Source organism: Primulina tabacum, chromosome 13 (genome assembly GCF_025594145.1).
Source record: "Primulina tabacum isolate GXHZ01 chromosome 13, ASM2559414v2, whole genome shotgun sequence".
In the NCBI taxonomy this organism is placed as follows: domain Eukaryota; kingdom Viridiplantae; phylum Streptophyta; class Magnoliopsida; order Lamiales; family Gesneriaceae; genus Primulina; species Primulina tabacum.
The window spans coordinates 2,465,141-2,482,788 of NC_134562.1; the positions used below are offsets into that span (position 1 = coordinate 2,465,141).

General features: G+C 40.1%; 1 protein-coding gene and 1 non-coding gene across 2 annotated transcripts; one reads left to right on the plus strand and one right to left on the minus strand.

Annotated features, from left to right (window-relative positions):
* The first annotated feature begins 672 nt into the window (after window positions 1-672).
* Window positions 673-5,243, plus strand: LOC142521777 (uncharacterized). Its single transcript, XM_075624966.1, has 9 exons — window positions 673-873; window positions 1,030-1,455; window positions 1,904-2,255; window positions 2,404-2,996; window positions 3,171-3,365; window positions 3,481-3,492; window positions 3,572-3,683; window positions 4,388-4,784; window positions 4,856-5,243. Exons 1-9 carry the CDS (start codon window positions 673-675, stop codon window positions 5,241-5,243), a joined length of 2,676 nt encoding a protein of 891 aa, XP_075481081.1.
* Window positions 5,244-7,969: 2,726 nt separating this feature from the next.
* Window positions 7,970-8,076, minus strand: LOC142523499 (small nucleolar RNA R71). Its single transcript, XR_012814690.1, has one exon. It is a non-coding gene; the product is annotated as a small nucleolar RNA R71 (small nucleolar RNA).
* Between the last annotated feature and the right edge of the window lie 9,572 nt (window positions 8,077-17,648).

A 17,648-nucleotide genomic window follows, 5' to 3' on the forward strand; every position in this document is an offset into this window, starting at 1 on the left:
ACAAATAAATCTAGATTCTTATTAGGAATGTTTGAACCGAGATTTGAATGATACAGTTTATTCGTCAATTGGGAAAGTAGGAATAAAATAATTAAGTGTTCTTGGTCATTAAATAGTTGGAATTCATGAATATAAATTCAATCGGGAATGATTATCGTGGAAACTTAGTGAAATCATTTATCTAGATACTTTCTCTCAGTGATATTTCTCCATTCGGTGTTAGTTTATTACTCATTTGCAATTAAATAGTTGTTAAACAAATCAACCTTCTTTTGATTTTTCTAAATAAAGTTGAGACTATTTTAATTACAAGCATTGCTATACATTGATATTCACACTCCTCGTGGGAATTCGACATTCGTTATCCAAAATACATTTTACTATAACTTGATGTCGTGCGCTTGCGAGCAATCAAGAAAACACGCAACAAATTTTTGGCGCCGTTGCCGGGGAGTGTCAAAATTTGAATTTATATCAGTATTGTTACCAATTAGTCTAGATTTTAATTTAGATATTTTATTTTTATTTTATTTTATATTGATTGAGTTTTTCATTTTTTCTGCTTGACAGTGCATGCTAAGATCGCAAAACTCTGACTCGCTTATTTTTTATCCGGAGATCGAAAGAACTCCAAGAAGATTAAGAAAAGCAAGAAGAGAACAGATACAAGCAATGGCTGAACACAGAGAGAATGACAGACAATACGTGCCAGAGGCTATACCTATCAGAGATCACTTTCGACCAGTGATCAACAATCATTACTCTGGTATTGCAAGAGGGACCATCAACGCCAATAATTTCGAGTTGAAGCCTGCTCTGATCGATATGGTTCAGCAAAACCAGTTTGCTGGAACTGCCACTTCTGATCCTCACGTTCATTTGAGGACATTCCTGGAGATCACGGATACGATAAAAATTAATAATGTTCCTGATGATATTATTAGATTGCGTTTGTTTCCATTTTCTCTCAGGGACCAAGCAAGAGGATGGCTTCAATCACTTCCTTTGGGGAGTATCACGACATGGCAGGAGTTGGCGACTAAATTTCTAGCAAAATACTTTCCCCCTGCAAAGTCTGCACAGTTGAAGATTGAGATTAGTACGTTCAGGCAGATTGATTTTGAGCAACTCTATGAGGCATGGGAAAGATACAAGGAGCTGTTGAGAAAGTGCCCGAACCATGTCTTTGAAGACTCGGTGCAAATCGAATTATTTTACAACGGTCTAAATGGGCAAACACGAGGAACAGTAGATGCAGCAGCTGGTGGCACGATCTTTGTCAAATCTCCTGAGCAAGCCTATGACTTGCTTGAGCAGATGACTATAAACAGTTACCAGTGGCCGTCTGAGAGATCAGGAGTAAAGAGGACAGCTGGAGTGTATGCTGTGGACCCTATTACATCACTCACTGCACAGGTATTTGCATTAACCACACAAATAGCAGCGATGAATAAGGTGAGCACATCGGAAATTTAGGATCCATCGACTGTTGCAGAAGAACCATCTCTACCTGAAGAAGTTCAGTATATCAAAAACCGAAATTTTGGTGGATTTGGAGGATATCGAGGTAACCCTCCCCCTAACAATTATCATCCTGGTTTGAGAAATCACAAAAATTTTTCATATGCGAATAATAAAAATGTGTTGAATCCTCCACCGGGTTTCAATACATCAAAGGGGAAGGAAAGCCTTCATTTGAGGATTTGGTAGGAACGTTTGTTGCCGAGTCTGGAAAAGAATGGCAAAGACTAAGTCTCGTCTTGACAATATGGAGACTCACATGGGAAATATGGGTGCCACAATGAAATCTTTGGAGACGCAAATTGGGCAGTTGGCCAACGCTTTGAGAGATCAGAACAGGGGACAATTTCCTAGTAACACAGAAGTCAACCCAAAATAGCAGTGCAAGGCAGTCACTTTAAGGAGTGGAAAGGAATTGGAGGTACAAAGTCCCAAAGAGAGAGTGGAAAGTGAGAAGACAGTTGAAGAAGGTGAAACTGAGGGATCCAAAGCTGAAGTTGAAGTTGAACAACCTCCAGTATTTAAGCCAACTCTTCCATACCCTCAGAGGTTCAAAAAGAAGAATTTGGATAATCAGTTTGCAAAACTTTTAGAGATTTTCAAGCAGATACACATCAACATACCATTTGCTGATGCTCTGGACCAAATGCCGAATTATGCAAAATTTATTAAAGATGTGATGTCTAAGAAGAGGAAGCTGCAGGAGTTTGAGACTGTGAAGCTAACTGAAGAGTGTAGTGCCATTCTGCAAAAGAAACTACCACAAAAATTAAAAGATCCAGGGAGTTTTACTATTCCTTGCTTTATTGGTGGTTCTAAATGTAGTAAAGCTTTATGTGACTTAGGAGCAAGTATTAATTTGATGCAATTTTCTATTTATAGGGAACTGGAGCTTGGAGAGGTCAAACCAAACCTTACAGCTTGCAGATAGAAGTCTCACGTATCCACGTGGGATCGTTGAGGATGTACTGGTAAAAGTGGATAAATTTATTTTTCCTGCTGACTTTGTGATTTTAGATATGGAAGAGGATCATGATGCTCCATTAATCGTTGGGAAACCATTCTTGGGGACTGGAAGTGCATTGATAGATGTGCATAAGGGTGAACTCACCTTGAGAGTTGGCGGAGAAGCAGTCATTTTTAATATCTATCACGCCATGAAGGGATCAAATGAGGTAAGCACTTGTAAAAGCATTGATGTTATAGACTCGTGTATGTCTCTTGAATGTGCAGGAACTAGGGATCCTTTGGAGAGCTGTTTGATAGGTGCTGCAGGAACTGTTGATGATGATAATTGGGAGGTGAAAGAGCAAAAGGTGGCTCTTGAGGCACTGCAGAAAGAAAAGAGAAAAGATGCACCGCTTGAGGAGTTGAATGTAAATGAGAAAATTGAGGTAAAACCATCTTCCCCTGACTTGAAGGATCTGCCAAGCCACCTTTGCTATGCATTTTTAGATGAGAAGTCGACATATCCGGTAATCATCTCTTCCTCTCTTACATGTACTGAAAAAGATAAACTATTGAGAGTATTGAGGAAATATAAAAATGCTATAGGATGATCGATTTCTGATATTAGGGGAATTAGCTCTACTATATGCATGCATAAAATTTTAATGGAGGAGTCATATACTCCTTATGTGGATCATCAGAGGAGGTTGAATCCAGTAATGAAGGAAGTTGTGAAAAATGAGGTACTAAAATTGTTAAATGCTGGTGCAATTTATGCCATTTCTGATAGTAGTTGGGTGTCTCCTGTACAAGTTGTGCCTAAAATGGGTGGAATAACTGTGGTTAGAAATGAAAATGATGAACTAATATCTACTTGTACTGTAACTGGCTGGCGAGTATGTATTGATTATAGAAAGTTAAACAATGTCACACGTAAAGATCATTTTTCACTGCCTTTTATTGATCAAATGCTTGATATACGTGCTGGTTATTGTCATTATTGCTTTTTAGATTGTTATTCAGGTTATAACCAAATTGCTATAGTACCAGAAGATCAGGAGCAGACTACTTTCACATGTCTTTATGGCACGTTTGCTTTTAGGAGAATGCCGTTTGGCTATGCAATGCACCTGCAACTTTCCAGAGATTCATGATGGCCATATTTGCAGATATGGTGGACGAAATAATGGAAGTCTTCATGGATGACTTTACAGGTATTTGGTTCTTCGTTTGATCATTGTTTACATAACTTACCCCTTGTTTTGCAGAGATGCCAGGAAAAGAACTTAGTTCTTAACTGGGAGAAATGTCACTTTATGGTCCAAGAGGGCATTTTCTCGGACATAAAGTGTCTTCTAGGGGATTAGAGGTAGATAGATCCAAGGTGGTTGCAATCGAAAAACTTCCCCCAACAAAGAACATCAAGGGAATAAGGAGCTTCCTAGGATATGCAGGGTTTTATCGTAGATTTATTAAAGATTTTTCTAAGATCACTAAACCCTTGTGTAATTTACTCGAAAAAGAGTCCACTTTTGTATTTGATGATGATTGTTTGCAGGCATTTGAGAAGATCAAGAAAGCATTAGTTACTGCACCGATTATGATATTACCCGACTGGAAGGAGCCCTTTGAGCTAATGTGTGATGCAAGTGATTATGCAGTGGGTGCTGTCTTGGGCCAAAGAATGGAAAAGATGTTTAGGGCAATTTACTACGCAAGCCGCAGAATGGATGCCGCACAACAGAATTACACTACAACTGAGAAGGAGATGCTTGCAGTAGTGTTTGCTTTCGACAATTCAGGCCCTATTTGATCGGTACAAAGGTAGTTTTTTTTACTGACCATGTAGCTATTCGCTACCTATTCGCCAAGAAGGATGCAAAACCACGCTTGATAAGGTGGATTTTGCTTCTACAAGAATTTGACTTCGAGGTCAAAGATAAGAAAGGAAGTGAGAATCAAGTGGCTGACCACTTGTCGAGACTTGAGCTGGAGGAGAAGAAAGAAGAGGAAGCTATACAGGAAACCTTTCCGGATGAGCAGATCTTCGAGGTAAACTCTGTACTCCCTTGGTTTGATGATATTGCAAATTTTTTGTCTTGTGGTACACTTCCTCCAGATTTGAGCCATCATCAGAAAAAGAGGTTTTTCCATGATGTCAAGTTCTTCTGTTGGAATGATCCATTTGTGTATAAGAGATGTGCTGACCAAGTTATAAGGAGATGCATGGATGGCGTCGAAGGACACCAAATTCTGGAGCAATGCCATTCGTCACCATATGGTGGAGATTTTGGAGCATCACGACAGCAGCTAAGGTATTGCAATCTGGTTTTTATTGGCCTAGTTTATTTAAAGATAGTTATACCTTAGTAAAATCATGTGATAGATGCCAGAGGTTAGGAAACATCTCTAGGCGTCACGAACTACCACTGACAAATATTTTGGAAGTGGAACTTTTTGATGTTTGTGGCATAGATTTCATGGGACCCTTTCCCCCTTCTTTTGGTCATTCGTATATTTTATTAGCTGTGGATTATGTTTCGAAATGGATGGAAGCAATCGCCACCAATACTAATGACGCTCGTGTTGTAGCTAAATCCGTGCATAAGAACATCTTCACCAGATTTGGAACACCGAGGGCCATTATAAGTGACGAAGGTACACACTTTTGCAATAAAATTTTCAACTTACTTTTAGCAAAATACAGTGTGAAGCACAAGGTGACACTAGCATATCATCCTCAATCAAATGGACAAGCTGAAATATCTAACTGAGAGATTAAACAAATACTGGAGAAGACTGTCAACACAAACCGGAAGGATTGGGCCATTAAGTTAGATGATGCATTGTGGGCCTATCGGACTGCATTCAAGACACCTATTGGGATGTCTCCCTATAGGCTGTTTTTGGTAAAGCATGTCATTTGCCATTGGAGTTGGAACATAGAGCATTTTGGGCTGTGAAGAAATTAAATTTTGATTTGCAAGCTTCAGGAGATATTAAAAAACTGCAGTTGAGTGAGATGAATGAGTTTTGAAATGAAGCTTAAGAGAATGCCAAGATCTACCAAGAACAAACCAAGAAATGGCATGACAGAATTATTGTGCGAAGAGAGCTCAAACCCGGACAACAAGTATTGTTATTCAATTCTCGTCTGAAATTGTTTCATGGTAAACTGAAATCGCGTTGGTTAGGGCCATTTGTTATGGAAACGGTGCACCCTCATGGAGCTATCGAGCTAAAGTGTAGTGATGGAAGAACCTTCAAAGTGAATGGACAGCGGGTTAAGACTTAATATGGGACCGAAGTAAGGAATATCGACATTGTCAATTTGAGCGAACCAAACTGAACAGACAGTGACAGTCGGGCTGACGATGTTAAACCAAGTGCTTGTTGGGAGGAAACCCAACCAGTATCTTTTATTGCTTTCGTTTTCTTTATTTGTTTTTCTTTTATTTTCAGTAGTTGATAGGACTCGTTTTTACGTGTTTTTAGTGTTGGTTTTGAGTCGCGTTCATGCATCATATTAGTTTGTTTTAGTTGAATTTTGCAATTTTTTAGCATTATTGAGCATTTGACTAATCTCGTGTATTTTGTGGTTATTTTGTAGGAATTGAACCAAAAGTGGGAGAAACTTTGGCATAATATTGAAGAGATCTCGCTAGGGCGGGCAAAAGTGACCGCCCCAGCGAGCATTGTGGTCTGGCCGAGGATTATTTTGCGCAAGTGTCTCGCTAGGGCGGTCGAAAGTGACCGCCCCAGCGAAACCAGGGACATGCTCGAGGAAGCTTATTCGAGGACCTCTCGCTAGGGCGGTCAAAATATACCGCCCTAGCGAGAAGCGAGATTGAGAAAGATTTGTTTCCAAATTTCTAGGGACTCTATCCTACACTATAACCTAACACACGAGAGCAGCGGCCGTTTTTGGATCTTTATCATACTTTTCATCATTTTTTTTGGAGAGGAGGCTAGGAGCAAAGGAGATTTCGAAGACCTCGAGATTTCCACGCGTCGTGGCCGTCATCCATCGTTATCTTTAGTATTTTCATTATTCAGTATTTTATTTCTTACATTGATTGTTGGTTTTTATCATGAATTTCAGTAGCTAAACTCTAGATTTGTTGGGATTTGAGGGGATCCTACCCCGTACTCGGTGTTGAACATTATTTCTCGACGTTTTTATTAGTGATTTGTTTATGCTATTGTTCTTTCGTGTTTCAATCGAAGCCTAGCTAACTTCCTTTGATTATTTCATGTTGTTGATGAGTTCGATAGAATAGTTAACAATACGATCAAATAGTATAAACCACGGATTTACAATTTTAGTAGATATACGGAATTGGGTACGTGTCGATAGTGATAGTTCACCCGAATGAAAGCTAGTGGATTCCATAGAATGTAATGCAATCTTGAACTGTTAAATATTTGAGGACACTTGAGTACTGCATGTTTTTTATTAGTATTAATATAGCTCGACAGAGTATATTAATTAGTCTAGGGAATTCCATCGAACGCACGAGTAAAAGTCGAGTGTAATTACTTAAACACGAGCGGTAGGTGAACTGATAATTCCCAACAAATTCATTTCTCATTTGATTTAATCCAAATTAATCATTGCGTTCTTGAACACGTTTTCTTTGCATTTTAATTATTTTAATTGTTTACTTTACATTAGTTTAATCATCAACTCAATTTATCGTTGCTAAAGAAATTTTAATTGAAAATAAAAATAGTGTAACGCAGTCCTTGTGGAACGATACTCGTATTTACTTACGTTTATTATAACTTGACTATCGTGCACTTGCGATATTTAAATCGAGCTTTTATTTATAAAATAAATTTTGGGATTATTCACTGTGCAAGTTTTGCTCGATCAAGTTTTTGGCGCCGTTGCCGGGGACTGTTGATTCACAATTTTTTATTTTTCAGTTAAATTCTTTAGTATTATTTATTTTATTGTTATTTGATACTCTCATTGTGTTGCAGATTTTTCTTGTGGTGCATGCGAAGATCACTCGAGTTTAAGCTTGAGCCTTTTGACCCCGAGATCGAACGCACAGCTAGACGTCGACTACAGCAGCAAAGAGCGAAGGAAAGAATGGAAGGCGATCAACAAAGAGAGGAGCCAAGGCGTATACCGATGTTGGATTATGCACAGCCGTCTCTTGATGGAGCACGTCCAAGCATCGTAAGACCAGTCATCCGAGCTAATCAGTTTGAGATCAAGCCAGCTATCATTCAGATGATTCAGAACACTGTCCAATTTGGGGGAAGTGCACTTGACGACCCTAATTCTCATATAGCTGACTTTCTTGAAATTTGTGATACTTTTAAGTTTAATGGCGTGTCTGATGACGCTATTCGTTTGCGTTTATTTCCATTTTCACTGAGAGATAAAGCTAAGTCGTGGTTAAACTGTTTGCCTGTAGGGTCTATTACTACATGGGAAGATATGGCAAAGGCGTTCCTGATCAAGTACTTTCCTTCGTCGAAGACTATGAAGCTCAGAGCCGACATTACTAATTTTGCTCAATATGAGCAAGAGTCACTTTACGAGGCATGGGAGCGCTACAAGGACTTGTTGAGGAGATGTCCACACCATGAGCTGCCTCTTGGGTTAGTTGTTCAAACTTTCTACTACGGTCTGCTTACTCCTAACCGTACTATGATAGATGCTGCTGCCTGTGGTAACTTACTGAGAAAGACGGCGGAGGAAGGATATGAGTTATTGGAGGAGATGGCTGCTAGTAGCTATCATCCTCAGTCTGATAGGCAGAGACGAGGTGCTGGAGTTAATCAAGTTAATGATTTGTCGACGATTTCAGCACAGTTAGAGGCTTTGAATAGAAAGATTGATGGGATGAGCATGAGTGGGTCGGCTATGCGTCTGCAATAAATTTTCTGTGATAAGTGTGGGGGTGAGCATGATGTGCAGGATTGCCAAGATGGAAACCCATTCTATGTGCCTGAGGGAGCACCGGTAAAACAAGTGGGATTCCAGAACCGTCCTAGAAATGACCCTTACTCGAACACATATAATCCGGGATGGAGGAATCACCCAAACTTTTCATGGGGAGGTCAAAACAACCAACATCGCCAACAAAGAGGTCCACCATATGTGATGCACCAAGGATTCAAGCCAGAACCGTCTCGGGAGGAGAAGTCCAATTTAGAGCAAATGATGACTAAATTTATTTCTGCAACAGAGACGAGATTTCAGAACCAAGTTAGAGAATCAAATTGGACAATTGGCTAAGTTGATTGCTAATAGGGAGCAAGGAACTTTACCAAGCAACATGGAAACTAACCCAAGAGAACATGTGAAGGCGGTGGAATTGCGTAGTGGAAAAACACTCGGGTCTAATGAGGAAAAGACCAAGCACGGTGAGGATGAGGTGAAAAATCGAGGAGGTAAGTCTTCTAACTCTACATCTACACCTATTGCACAGAATAAAATTGTTATCCCTCCACCTTTTCCTGCAGCAATGAAGAAAGCTAAATTAGATGCACAATTTGGTAAATTTTTTGAGATATTTAAAAAATTGCATATTAACATTCCTTTTGCTGATGCTTTATTGAATATGCCAAGTTATGCAAAATTCTTGAAAGATATCTTAGCAAATAAGCGGAAGCTAGAAGATCATATGACGGTGAATTTGACCGAAAATTGCTCCGCTTTAGTTCAAAACAAGATGCCTCCGAAGCAAAAAGATCCAGGGAGTTTCTCGATACCTTGCATTATTGGTGACATTAATTTTCATAAAGCTTTATGTGATCTTGGTGCGAGTATTAATCTGATGCTTTTTTCTGTGTTTAGGAGACTGGGATTAGGTGAAACCAAGCCAACTAGGATGTCGTTGCAGCTGGCTGACAGATCTGTCAAGTATCCACGTGGGATTATCGAAGATGTTCTGGTGAAAGTGGATAAGTTTATTTTTCCTGCAGACTTTGTGGTACTTGACATGGAGGAAGATTTAGAGATGCCTTTAATCCTAGGGAGACCTTTTCTGGCTACAGGGAAAGCACTGATTGATGTTGAGGAGGGGAAATTGAGACTGAGAGTTGGAGAAGAAGAAATTATTTTTGATGTTTTCAATACTCTCAAGCACACAATGCACAATGATAGTTGCTTTCGTATTGATGTCTTGGATTCGCTTGTTTGTGATTTTGTGCAGGATGGATTGAAAGAACCATTGGAGGCCACTCTCACTACTGAAAAGCAGAAGGACGAGCTAGACGAGGAAAAGATGGAGATGGTAGCTCATTTGAATGCCATTCCACCTTGGAGAAAGCAAGTGAGGCTTAGACTAGAGGAATTGGGAGACAGAAAAGATTTAATGCCTCAAAAGTCAAGCCTAGAGGAGCCACCTACTTTGGAGCTCAAACCATTACCTCCACATCTCAAGTACGTATATCTAGGAGAAAATAATAAATTGCCTGTTATTATTTCCTCTTCTTTGACAGATGATATGGAGAGTAAGCTCTTGGGAGTTCTCAAGGAGCATAAAGGAGCGTTCGCTTGGAAGGTTTCGGACATAAAAGGGATAAGTCCTTCGATCTGCATGCACAAAATTCTGATGGAAGATAAATACTCACCTCTAGCACAACCACAAAGGAGACTCAATCCAAAGATGCAAGAGGTAGTAAAAGCTGAAACAATTAAACTTCTGGATGCAGGTATTATCTATCCTATCTCTGATAGTGCGTGGGTAAGTCCTGTACAATGTGTGCCTAAAAAGGGTGGGATTACTGTTATTACTAATGAAAAAAATGAGTTGATTCCCACTAGAACTGTTACGGGTTGGCGTGTATGCATAGATTATAGGAAATTGAATGATGCAACCCGTAAAGATCACTTTCCCTTGCCATTTATTGATCAAATGATTGAACGATTAGCAGGTCATGAATTTTATTGCTTTTTAGATGGATACTCGGGATACAATCAAATCACAATTGCACCTGAGGACCAAGAGAAAACTACTTTCACTTGCCCTTATGGTACTTTTGCGTTTAGGCGTATGCCCTTTGGTTTATGCAATGCACCTGCAACATTTCAAAGATGCATGACCGCTATCTTTCATGACATGACTGAAAATTTCCTTGAAATCTTTATGGATGACTTCTTTATTTTTGGCTCCTCATTTAATGAATGTTTAGAGAATTTGAACTTGGTGTTAGTTAGATGTGAGGAGAGCAATTTGGTGTTGAATTGGGAGAAATGTCATTTTATGGTTCAAGAGGGGATTGTGTTAGGACACAAAGTATCGGAGAATGGAATTGAGGTTGACAAAGCCAAGGTGGAAGTAATCAAAAACTTACCCCCACCTTCATCAATAAAAGGAGTTAGAAGTTTCCTAGGGCATGCTGGTTTTTATAGGCGTTTCATTAAAGATTTTTCCAAAATTGCTAAACCTTTATCCTCTTTGTTGATGAAAGATGCTGAATTTAATTTTGATTCTACTTGTCTACATGCATTCGAGATACTCAAGGAAAGCTTGGTGACAGCACCTGTTCTGACTGTCCCTGATTGGGAGCTACCGTTTGAGGTGATGTGCGATGCTAGTGATACAGCTGTTGGTGCGTTGCTGGGTCAAAGGAAGAACAAGGTATTTCATACCATCTACTATGCAAGTAAGACTTTAAATGATGCTCAATTGAATTACGCTACTACTGAAAAGGAATTGCTTGCTATAGTATTTGCTTTTGACAAATTTCATTCATACCTTGTTCTGTCTAAAGTAACTGTGTATACAGATCATTCTGCCCTAAAATACTTGCTTGCTAAGAAAGATGCGAAACCTAGGTTAATTAGGTGGATTTTATTATTGCAAGAATTTGATCTCGAAATTCGAGATAAAAAGGGTGTGGAAAATGTAGTTGCTGACCACCTGTCTAGGCTTGAGCATGTTGAAATTAAGGGCAGTGACGATGATATAGATGACTGGTTTCCTGATGAACAATTGCTTGAGGTAAATGCGTACCCTTGGTATGCCGATTTTGCAAATTTTCTTGTCACTGGCACACCTCCACCTAATTTATTGTTTCACCAAAGAAAGAAATTCTTTTCAGACGTGAAATATTATTTTTGGGAGGAACCGTTCTTGTTTAAGATTTGTGCAGACTCCATGATAAGAAGATGTGTGGCGGAGGAGGAGACCAATCAAATTCTAAACCATTGTCATGACCGTGAGGTAGGTGGTCACTTTGGACCCATACGGACGGCATCTAAGGTACTTGAATGTGGCTTCTATTGGCCAACTCTTTTTAAGGATGCTCGTTTGTATGTTCTCAATTGTGATAGATGCCAACGCACAGGTAATATTTCCAACCGTCATGAGATGCCTTTAAATAACATTATTGAGTGTGAAATATTTGATGTGTGGGGGATTGATTTTATGGGTCCTTTTCCTGCGTCTTTTGCAAAGAAATTTATTCTGGTGGCAGTGGAGTATGTATCTAAATGGGTGGAGGCAGAGGCTTGTGCCACTAATGATGCACAAGTGGTGTTAAAATTTTTGAAGAAACATATTTTTAATCGATTTGGTGCACCACGTGCAATCATAAGTGATGGTGGCACCCATTTTTGCAACAAAATTTTTGATAAACTGTTGGGCAAATATGGTGTCACCCACAAAGTTTCCACTCCATACCATCCCCAAACTAGTGGACAAGTTGAAGTATCCAATCGAGAAATTAAGAGGATTTTAGAGAAGACGGTTAATGTGAATAGGAAGGACTGGTCCATTCGGTTAGATGATGCTTTGTGGGCGTATCGTACTGCTTTTAAAACACCTATAGGCACTACACCATATAGGTTGCTTTTTGGTAAAGCATGTCATCTACCAGTCGAATTAGAGCATAGAGCATATTGGGCGACCAAAGCACTAAACTTTGATTTTGCTCTTGCAGGTGAAAAACGATTGCTGCAGTTGAATCAGTTAGATGAGTTTCGGGGAAGAGCTTATGATCTTGCACTATCATACAAGGAACGCACCAAACGAGCCCATGACAAACACATTATAAGAAGGGAATTCAAAGTGGGTGAAGCGGTGTTGGTATACAATTCTCGCTTACGACTCTTTCCGGGCAAGCTAAAGTCAAGGTGGTCAGGACCATTCACTATAGCCAAGGTGTTCCCATCGGGTGCAGTGGTGTTGCATGATGGCAAGGACGGGACATTTACTGTGAACGCTCAAAGATTGAAGCACTATATCGGTGGCACAATTGAGCCACAAATTGGAGTCACTCGGCTCCATGACAGTCATTGAGGACATGGGTGAAGAGTCGAGCTCTAGACTATAAATTGAGAACTACTTCTACTCCTTATTTTGATTTTGATTATAGTTTTTTTTTTTTTTTAGTTATTAATCGCATCATTTGCATTTAGGTAGTTGCATGGCATTGCATTCAAATTTTTTCCCGAACACTTCTCGCTCGGGCGGTCAAAACTGACCGCCACAGCGGGTACTCGTTTTTAAAGAAAAGCGTTTTGCGAAAACGTCTCGCGAGGGCGGGAAAAATATACCGCCCTAGCGAGTCGCGCAGATTAAAAAAATTTTTCTCCCTGAAAACTTCTCGCTCGGGCGGTCGATTTTGACCGCCCTAGCGAGTCGCATAGATTAACAAAAAATTTTTTTTCCGAAAACTTCTCGCTCGGGCGGTCTGTTTTTACCGCCCTAGCGAGTCGCGCAGATTATAAATACTTTCCTATTCTCTTTTCCTCCCCACTTCGAACCCTACTCCTCCCTTCCGATTTTCGGCACCCCCCTCCATCTTTTGTACTCAATCCTTATTATTTGGTGATTTTTCAGGGCAAAGACTCAATCTTGGTCCATACACTCCACGAAGAAGCATTTAGGCTACAAGATTTTCTTCTCCGGCGGTCTTTCAAGCAACTCCGGTCATCTTCCACATATTCCGGTGAGCTTCTTCCGGCGACCCTCAACAATTTTCCAGCGGTTGGATACTTTGTGCACTCCAATCTCTACATGGCACCCAAAAGATCTAAGGTAACTTAGGGTGCTTCTAGTTCTCGTTCCACTCCATCTATGTTTGTGAATGAAAAAGCTAGGGAAAGATTTTAGCATGCTAGACTACATAGGAAACCAATCCCTGAGCGTGGATTTAGCTCGTTTCTTATCGGTCAATTTTCGGAGTCCCAAATAGAAAGAAGAGGGTGGAATGCCTTTGTAGCACAACCGAATGCAGCAGTGGTTCCGGTTGTGCGTAAATTTTATGCCAATGCTCCGGCGGGAAATGAGTCAAAGGCATTTGTGAGGGGACATCTAGTCCCGTATGATCCCAAGAGGATCAATGATATGTTGGGTTTACCGTCGGTGGACGATTCGGTGTTTCAGGCGTGGGTGCTTAACCCGGATTATGATTTGATCATTCGCACACTCTGTTATCCGGGCACCACGTGGAAACAACCGGGGACTTACACGGTCTTTCTTGAAAAGTTTTTGAAAGTGGAGGGGGCATTGTGGTATGCATTCTTGTCTAAGAGATTGATGCCGGTTGGTCATACGAGTGATGTGCAGCGTGAGCGGGCGGTTGTTCTTTATGCCATCTGTACTGGGATGGTGATTGATGTGGGCAGGCTCATTTTCGGACAGCTTAACATGTGCATTAATAGCAGCAATTTGGCTTTTTACTTTCCGACGATAGTGACTGAGCTGTGTGCCCGAGCGGGGGTGATATTTGCAGATGATGATGAGTGGTTACCGCCGATGAGAGCCATTGATGAGGCTCTTTATAGATCCAAGAGGGAGAAAAGACAGGCTGAGCTGCCCGAGGAGGTATTTTTCGATTATGGGGGAGCAGCTCAACCACCTCCGGCCTTAGGACATGCACCACCACCTCCGCAGCCACGCCGCCGTGCCATGCGAGATCGCCTCGACGAATTGGGCGCTTGGGCCACTTATCAGACTGAGTACCAGGCCGTTAATCAAGCCCACATTCAGAACATCGAATACTTGGTGCAGGGGATCTCAACTCATTTGGGCATCGACACGTCCGGCCAGCTACCTACACCAGCATACCCGCCACCCTTCCAGTTTCAATACCATTATCCTATGCCCCCAGCGGCTGAAGAGGGAGTCCCACCGCCTGAGAATGAGGAGGAGGACGATTTCTGATTAGGGGAGCTCACTGTTTCCCCTTGCCTTTTATTTTGCATATTCTTTCTTTGCATTTACATTCATGAGTTTTTTTATGTTTTTAGTGTTTGTTTCGTTTTGTGCACTGAGGGCATTGCACAACTCTAGTATGAGGGGGGTAGATTGTTTTGTTTGCTTAGTTAATTGGTTTTAAATTGTTGCATTTCTTTTACTTGGTGTTGTTTATGGTGAGAAGACATAGTGTATGAGCCAATGATGATGTTGAATTGATAGTATACAAAAGTATTGATTGGGTCACCTCATGAATGGTACTCTTGATTGTTAAAGCATGAATTTTGGCACAAAGTTGAACTTTTTGAGCACATATGTGTGGGGACTAGAATTTTGTAGGAATAATGGTGAAATTTGAAGGTTTTGTGTGGTTAACTTGAAAGGCATCATTTATGAGTTGATTTAGCATGTAAACCCGTGAAAATAAGTCACTAATTGGGACCTTGAATGAGAACATGTGATTTGCCTTGAACTTTACATATACCCCCTTTCTCAATGCACTGAATTAAAATATCATACTCCTAACCAGCTGTAATCCAAAGTATATATTCTTAGCCTAGGGAGTACACGTGTGAAATTGTGCATAAAAATATATATATATATATATATATATATATATATATATATATCGAAAAAGAAAAAATTGGTGGAGATGTAAGGTGAGGGGGAGCCGAAATAAAAGGAATGGAATTCTATTCCTGGGCTAAAAGTTGGAGATGTAAGGAGACGAGGAAAGTCAGACGAAAAGTCTTGACGATTGCACAATGAAAATGATCGGTGTACTCCCGACTGTTAGCCACTTGAGCTTATTTTCCTTCTTTTCGACACCCTTCTCTGCACTTAAGAATCGAATAAAGTTCAAATTATGGTTAGTGATAAATGGACACGGGGGTGCATGCTAGTGATACTGGTATTGAAGTGCTAATTGAGTGACTCGCATGATCGGATGATTGATCTATTTGAAGTACGAATGACTAGACCCATCATGACACACACACACGTTCAAATTAGTGTCGAGATTTATGTGTAGATGAGAATGAGTATTCGTTTGTGATTCGACTTGATTATGAATTTGTGTGTGGGAAAGTTCACTGAGGCATGAGCATAACAGTTGTTAACTCACCATTGACATTTACTTGAGTTGGTTATTTCTTGTTTGAGTATTTTGTGTTTGTTTTGTTTGTTTAGAATCTCGTGCTTTAACCTATTTTGCTCGAGGGCGAGCAAAAGGTTAGTATGAGGGGGTTGATAGGACTCGTTTTTACGTGTTTTTAGTGTTGGTTTTGAGTCACGTTCATGCATCATATTAGTTTGTTTTAGTTGAATTTTGCAATTTTTTAGCATTATTGAGCATTTGACTAATCTCGTGTATTCTGTGGTTATTTTGTAGGAATTGAACCAAAAAATGGGAGAAACTTTGGCATAATATCGAAGAGGTCTCGCTAGGGCGGGCAAAAGTGACCGCCCCAGCGAGCATTGTGGTCTGGCCGAGGATTATTTTGCGCAAGTGTCTCGCTAGGGCGGTCAAAAGTGACCGCCCCAGCGAAACCAGGGACATGCTCGAGGAAGCTTATTCGAGGACCTCTCGCTAGGGCGGTCAAAATATACCGCCCTAGCGAAAAGCGAGATTGAGAAAGATTTGTTTCCGAATTTCTAGGGACTCTATCCTACACTATAACCTAACACACGAGAGCAGCGGCCGTTTTTGGATCTTTATCAGACTTTTCATCATTTTTTTTTGGAGAGGAGGCTAGGAGCAAAGGAGATTTCGAAGACCTCGAGATTTCCACGCGTCATGGCCGTCATCCATCGTTATCTTTAGTATTTTCATTATTCAGTATTTTATTTCTTACATTGATTGTTGGTTTTTATCATGAATTTCAGTAGCTAAACTCTAGATTTGTTGGGATTTGAGGGGATCCTACCCCGTACTCGGTGTTGAACATTATTTCTCGACGTTTTTATTAGTGATTTGTTTATGCTATTGTTCTTTCGTGTTTCAATCGAAGCCTAGCTAACTTCCTTTGATTATTTCATGTTGTTGATGAGTTCGATCGAATAGTTAACAATACGATCAAATAGTATAAACCACAGATTTACAATTTTAGTAGATATACGGAATTGGGTACGTGTCGATAGTGATAGTTCACCCGAATGAAAGCTAGTGGATTCCATAGAATGTAATGCAATCTTGAACTGTTAAATATTTGAGGACACTTGAGTACTGCATGTTTTTTATTAGTATTAATATAGCTCGACAGAGTATATTAATTAGTCTAGGGAATTCCGTCGAACGCACGAGTAAAAGTCGAGTGTAATTAGTTAAACACGAGCGGTAGGTGAACTGATAATTCCCAACAAATTCATTTCTCATTTGATTTAATCCAAATTAATCATTGCGTTCTTGAACACGTTTTCTTTGCATTTTAATTATTTTAATTGTTTACTTTACATTAGTTTAATCATCAACTCAATTTATCGTTGCTAAAGAAATTTTAATTGAAAATAAAAATAGTGTAACGCAGTCCTTGTGGAACGATACTCGTATTTACTTACGTTTATTATAACTTGACTATCGTGCACTTGCGATATTTAAATCGAGCTTTCATTTATAAAATAAATTTTGGGATTATTCACTGTGCAAGTTTTGCTCGATCAGTAGTATAATTGCTTTTACATTTTCTGATTTTATTTAAGTTGGCATGTGAAGATTAGACATTGATTTATGTGTTTTTATGTAGGTACAAGTTGAAACGCGGCGTGGAAAGAGCTCACTTTGACAAAAATTGCGCCAGAATAGCGCCTAGGCGCTATACTATTAGCGCTGCAGGCGCTAAAAGCCGAGAAGAAAACGCCTAGGCGCTCAACTATAAGCGTTGCAGCGCTAAAATGAGAAGATTAAGCGCCTCAGTGCTAGATATTCAGCGCCTCGGCGCTGAAAGTGCTGAAAGCCAAAGGTTAAGCGCCGCGGCGCTACTTACTCAGCGCCGCGGCGCTAGTTCGTGTTAT

Excerpts from the sequence above, each read along its gene's own strand:
- LOC142521777 (XM_075624966.1), top strand. The coding sequence starts at position 673 with ATGGCTGAACACAGAGAGAATGACAGACAATACGTGCCAGAGGCTATA. Across the intron at positions 2,997-3,170 it reads ATGAGAAGTCGACATATCCG|AGGAGGTTGAATCCAGTAAT; the intron begins GTAATCATCTCT and ends GTGGATCATCAG. Across the intron at positions 3,684-4,387 it reads CTTCATGGATGACTTTACAG|AATTTGACTTCGAGGTCAAA; the intron begins GTATTTGGTTCT and ends TGCTTCTACAAG.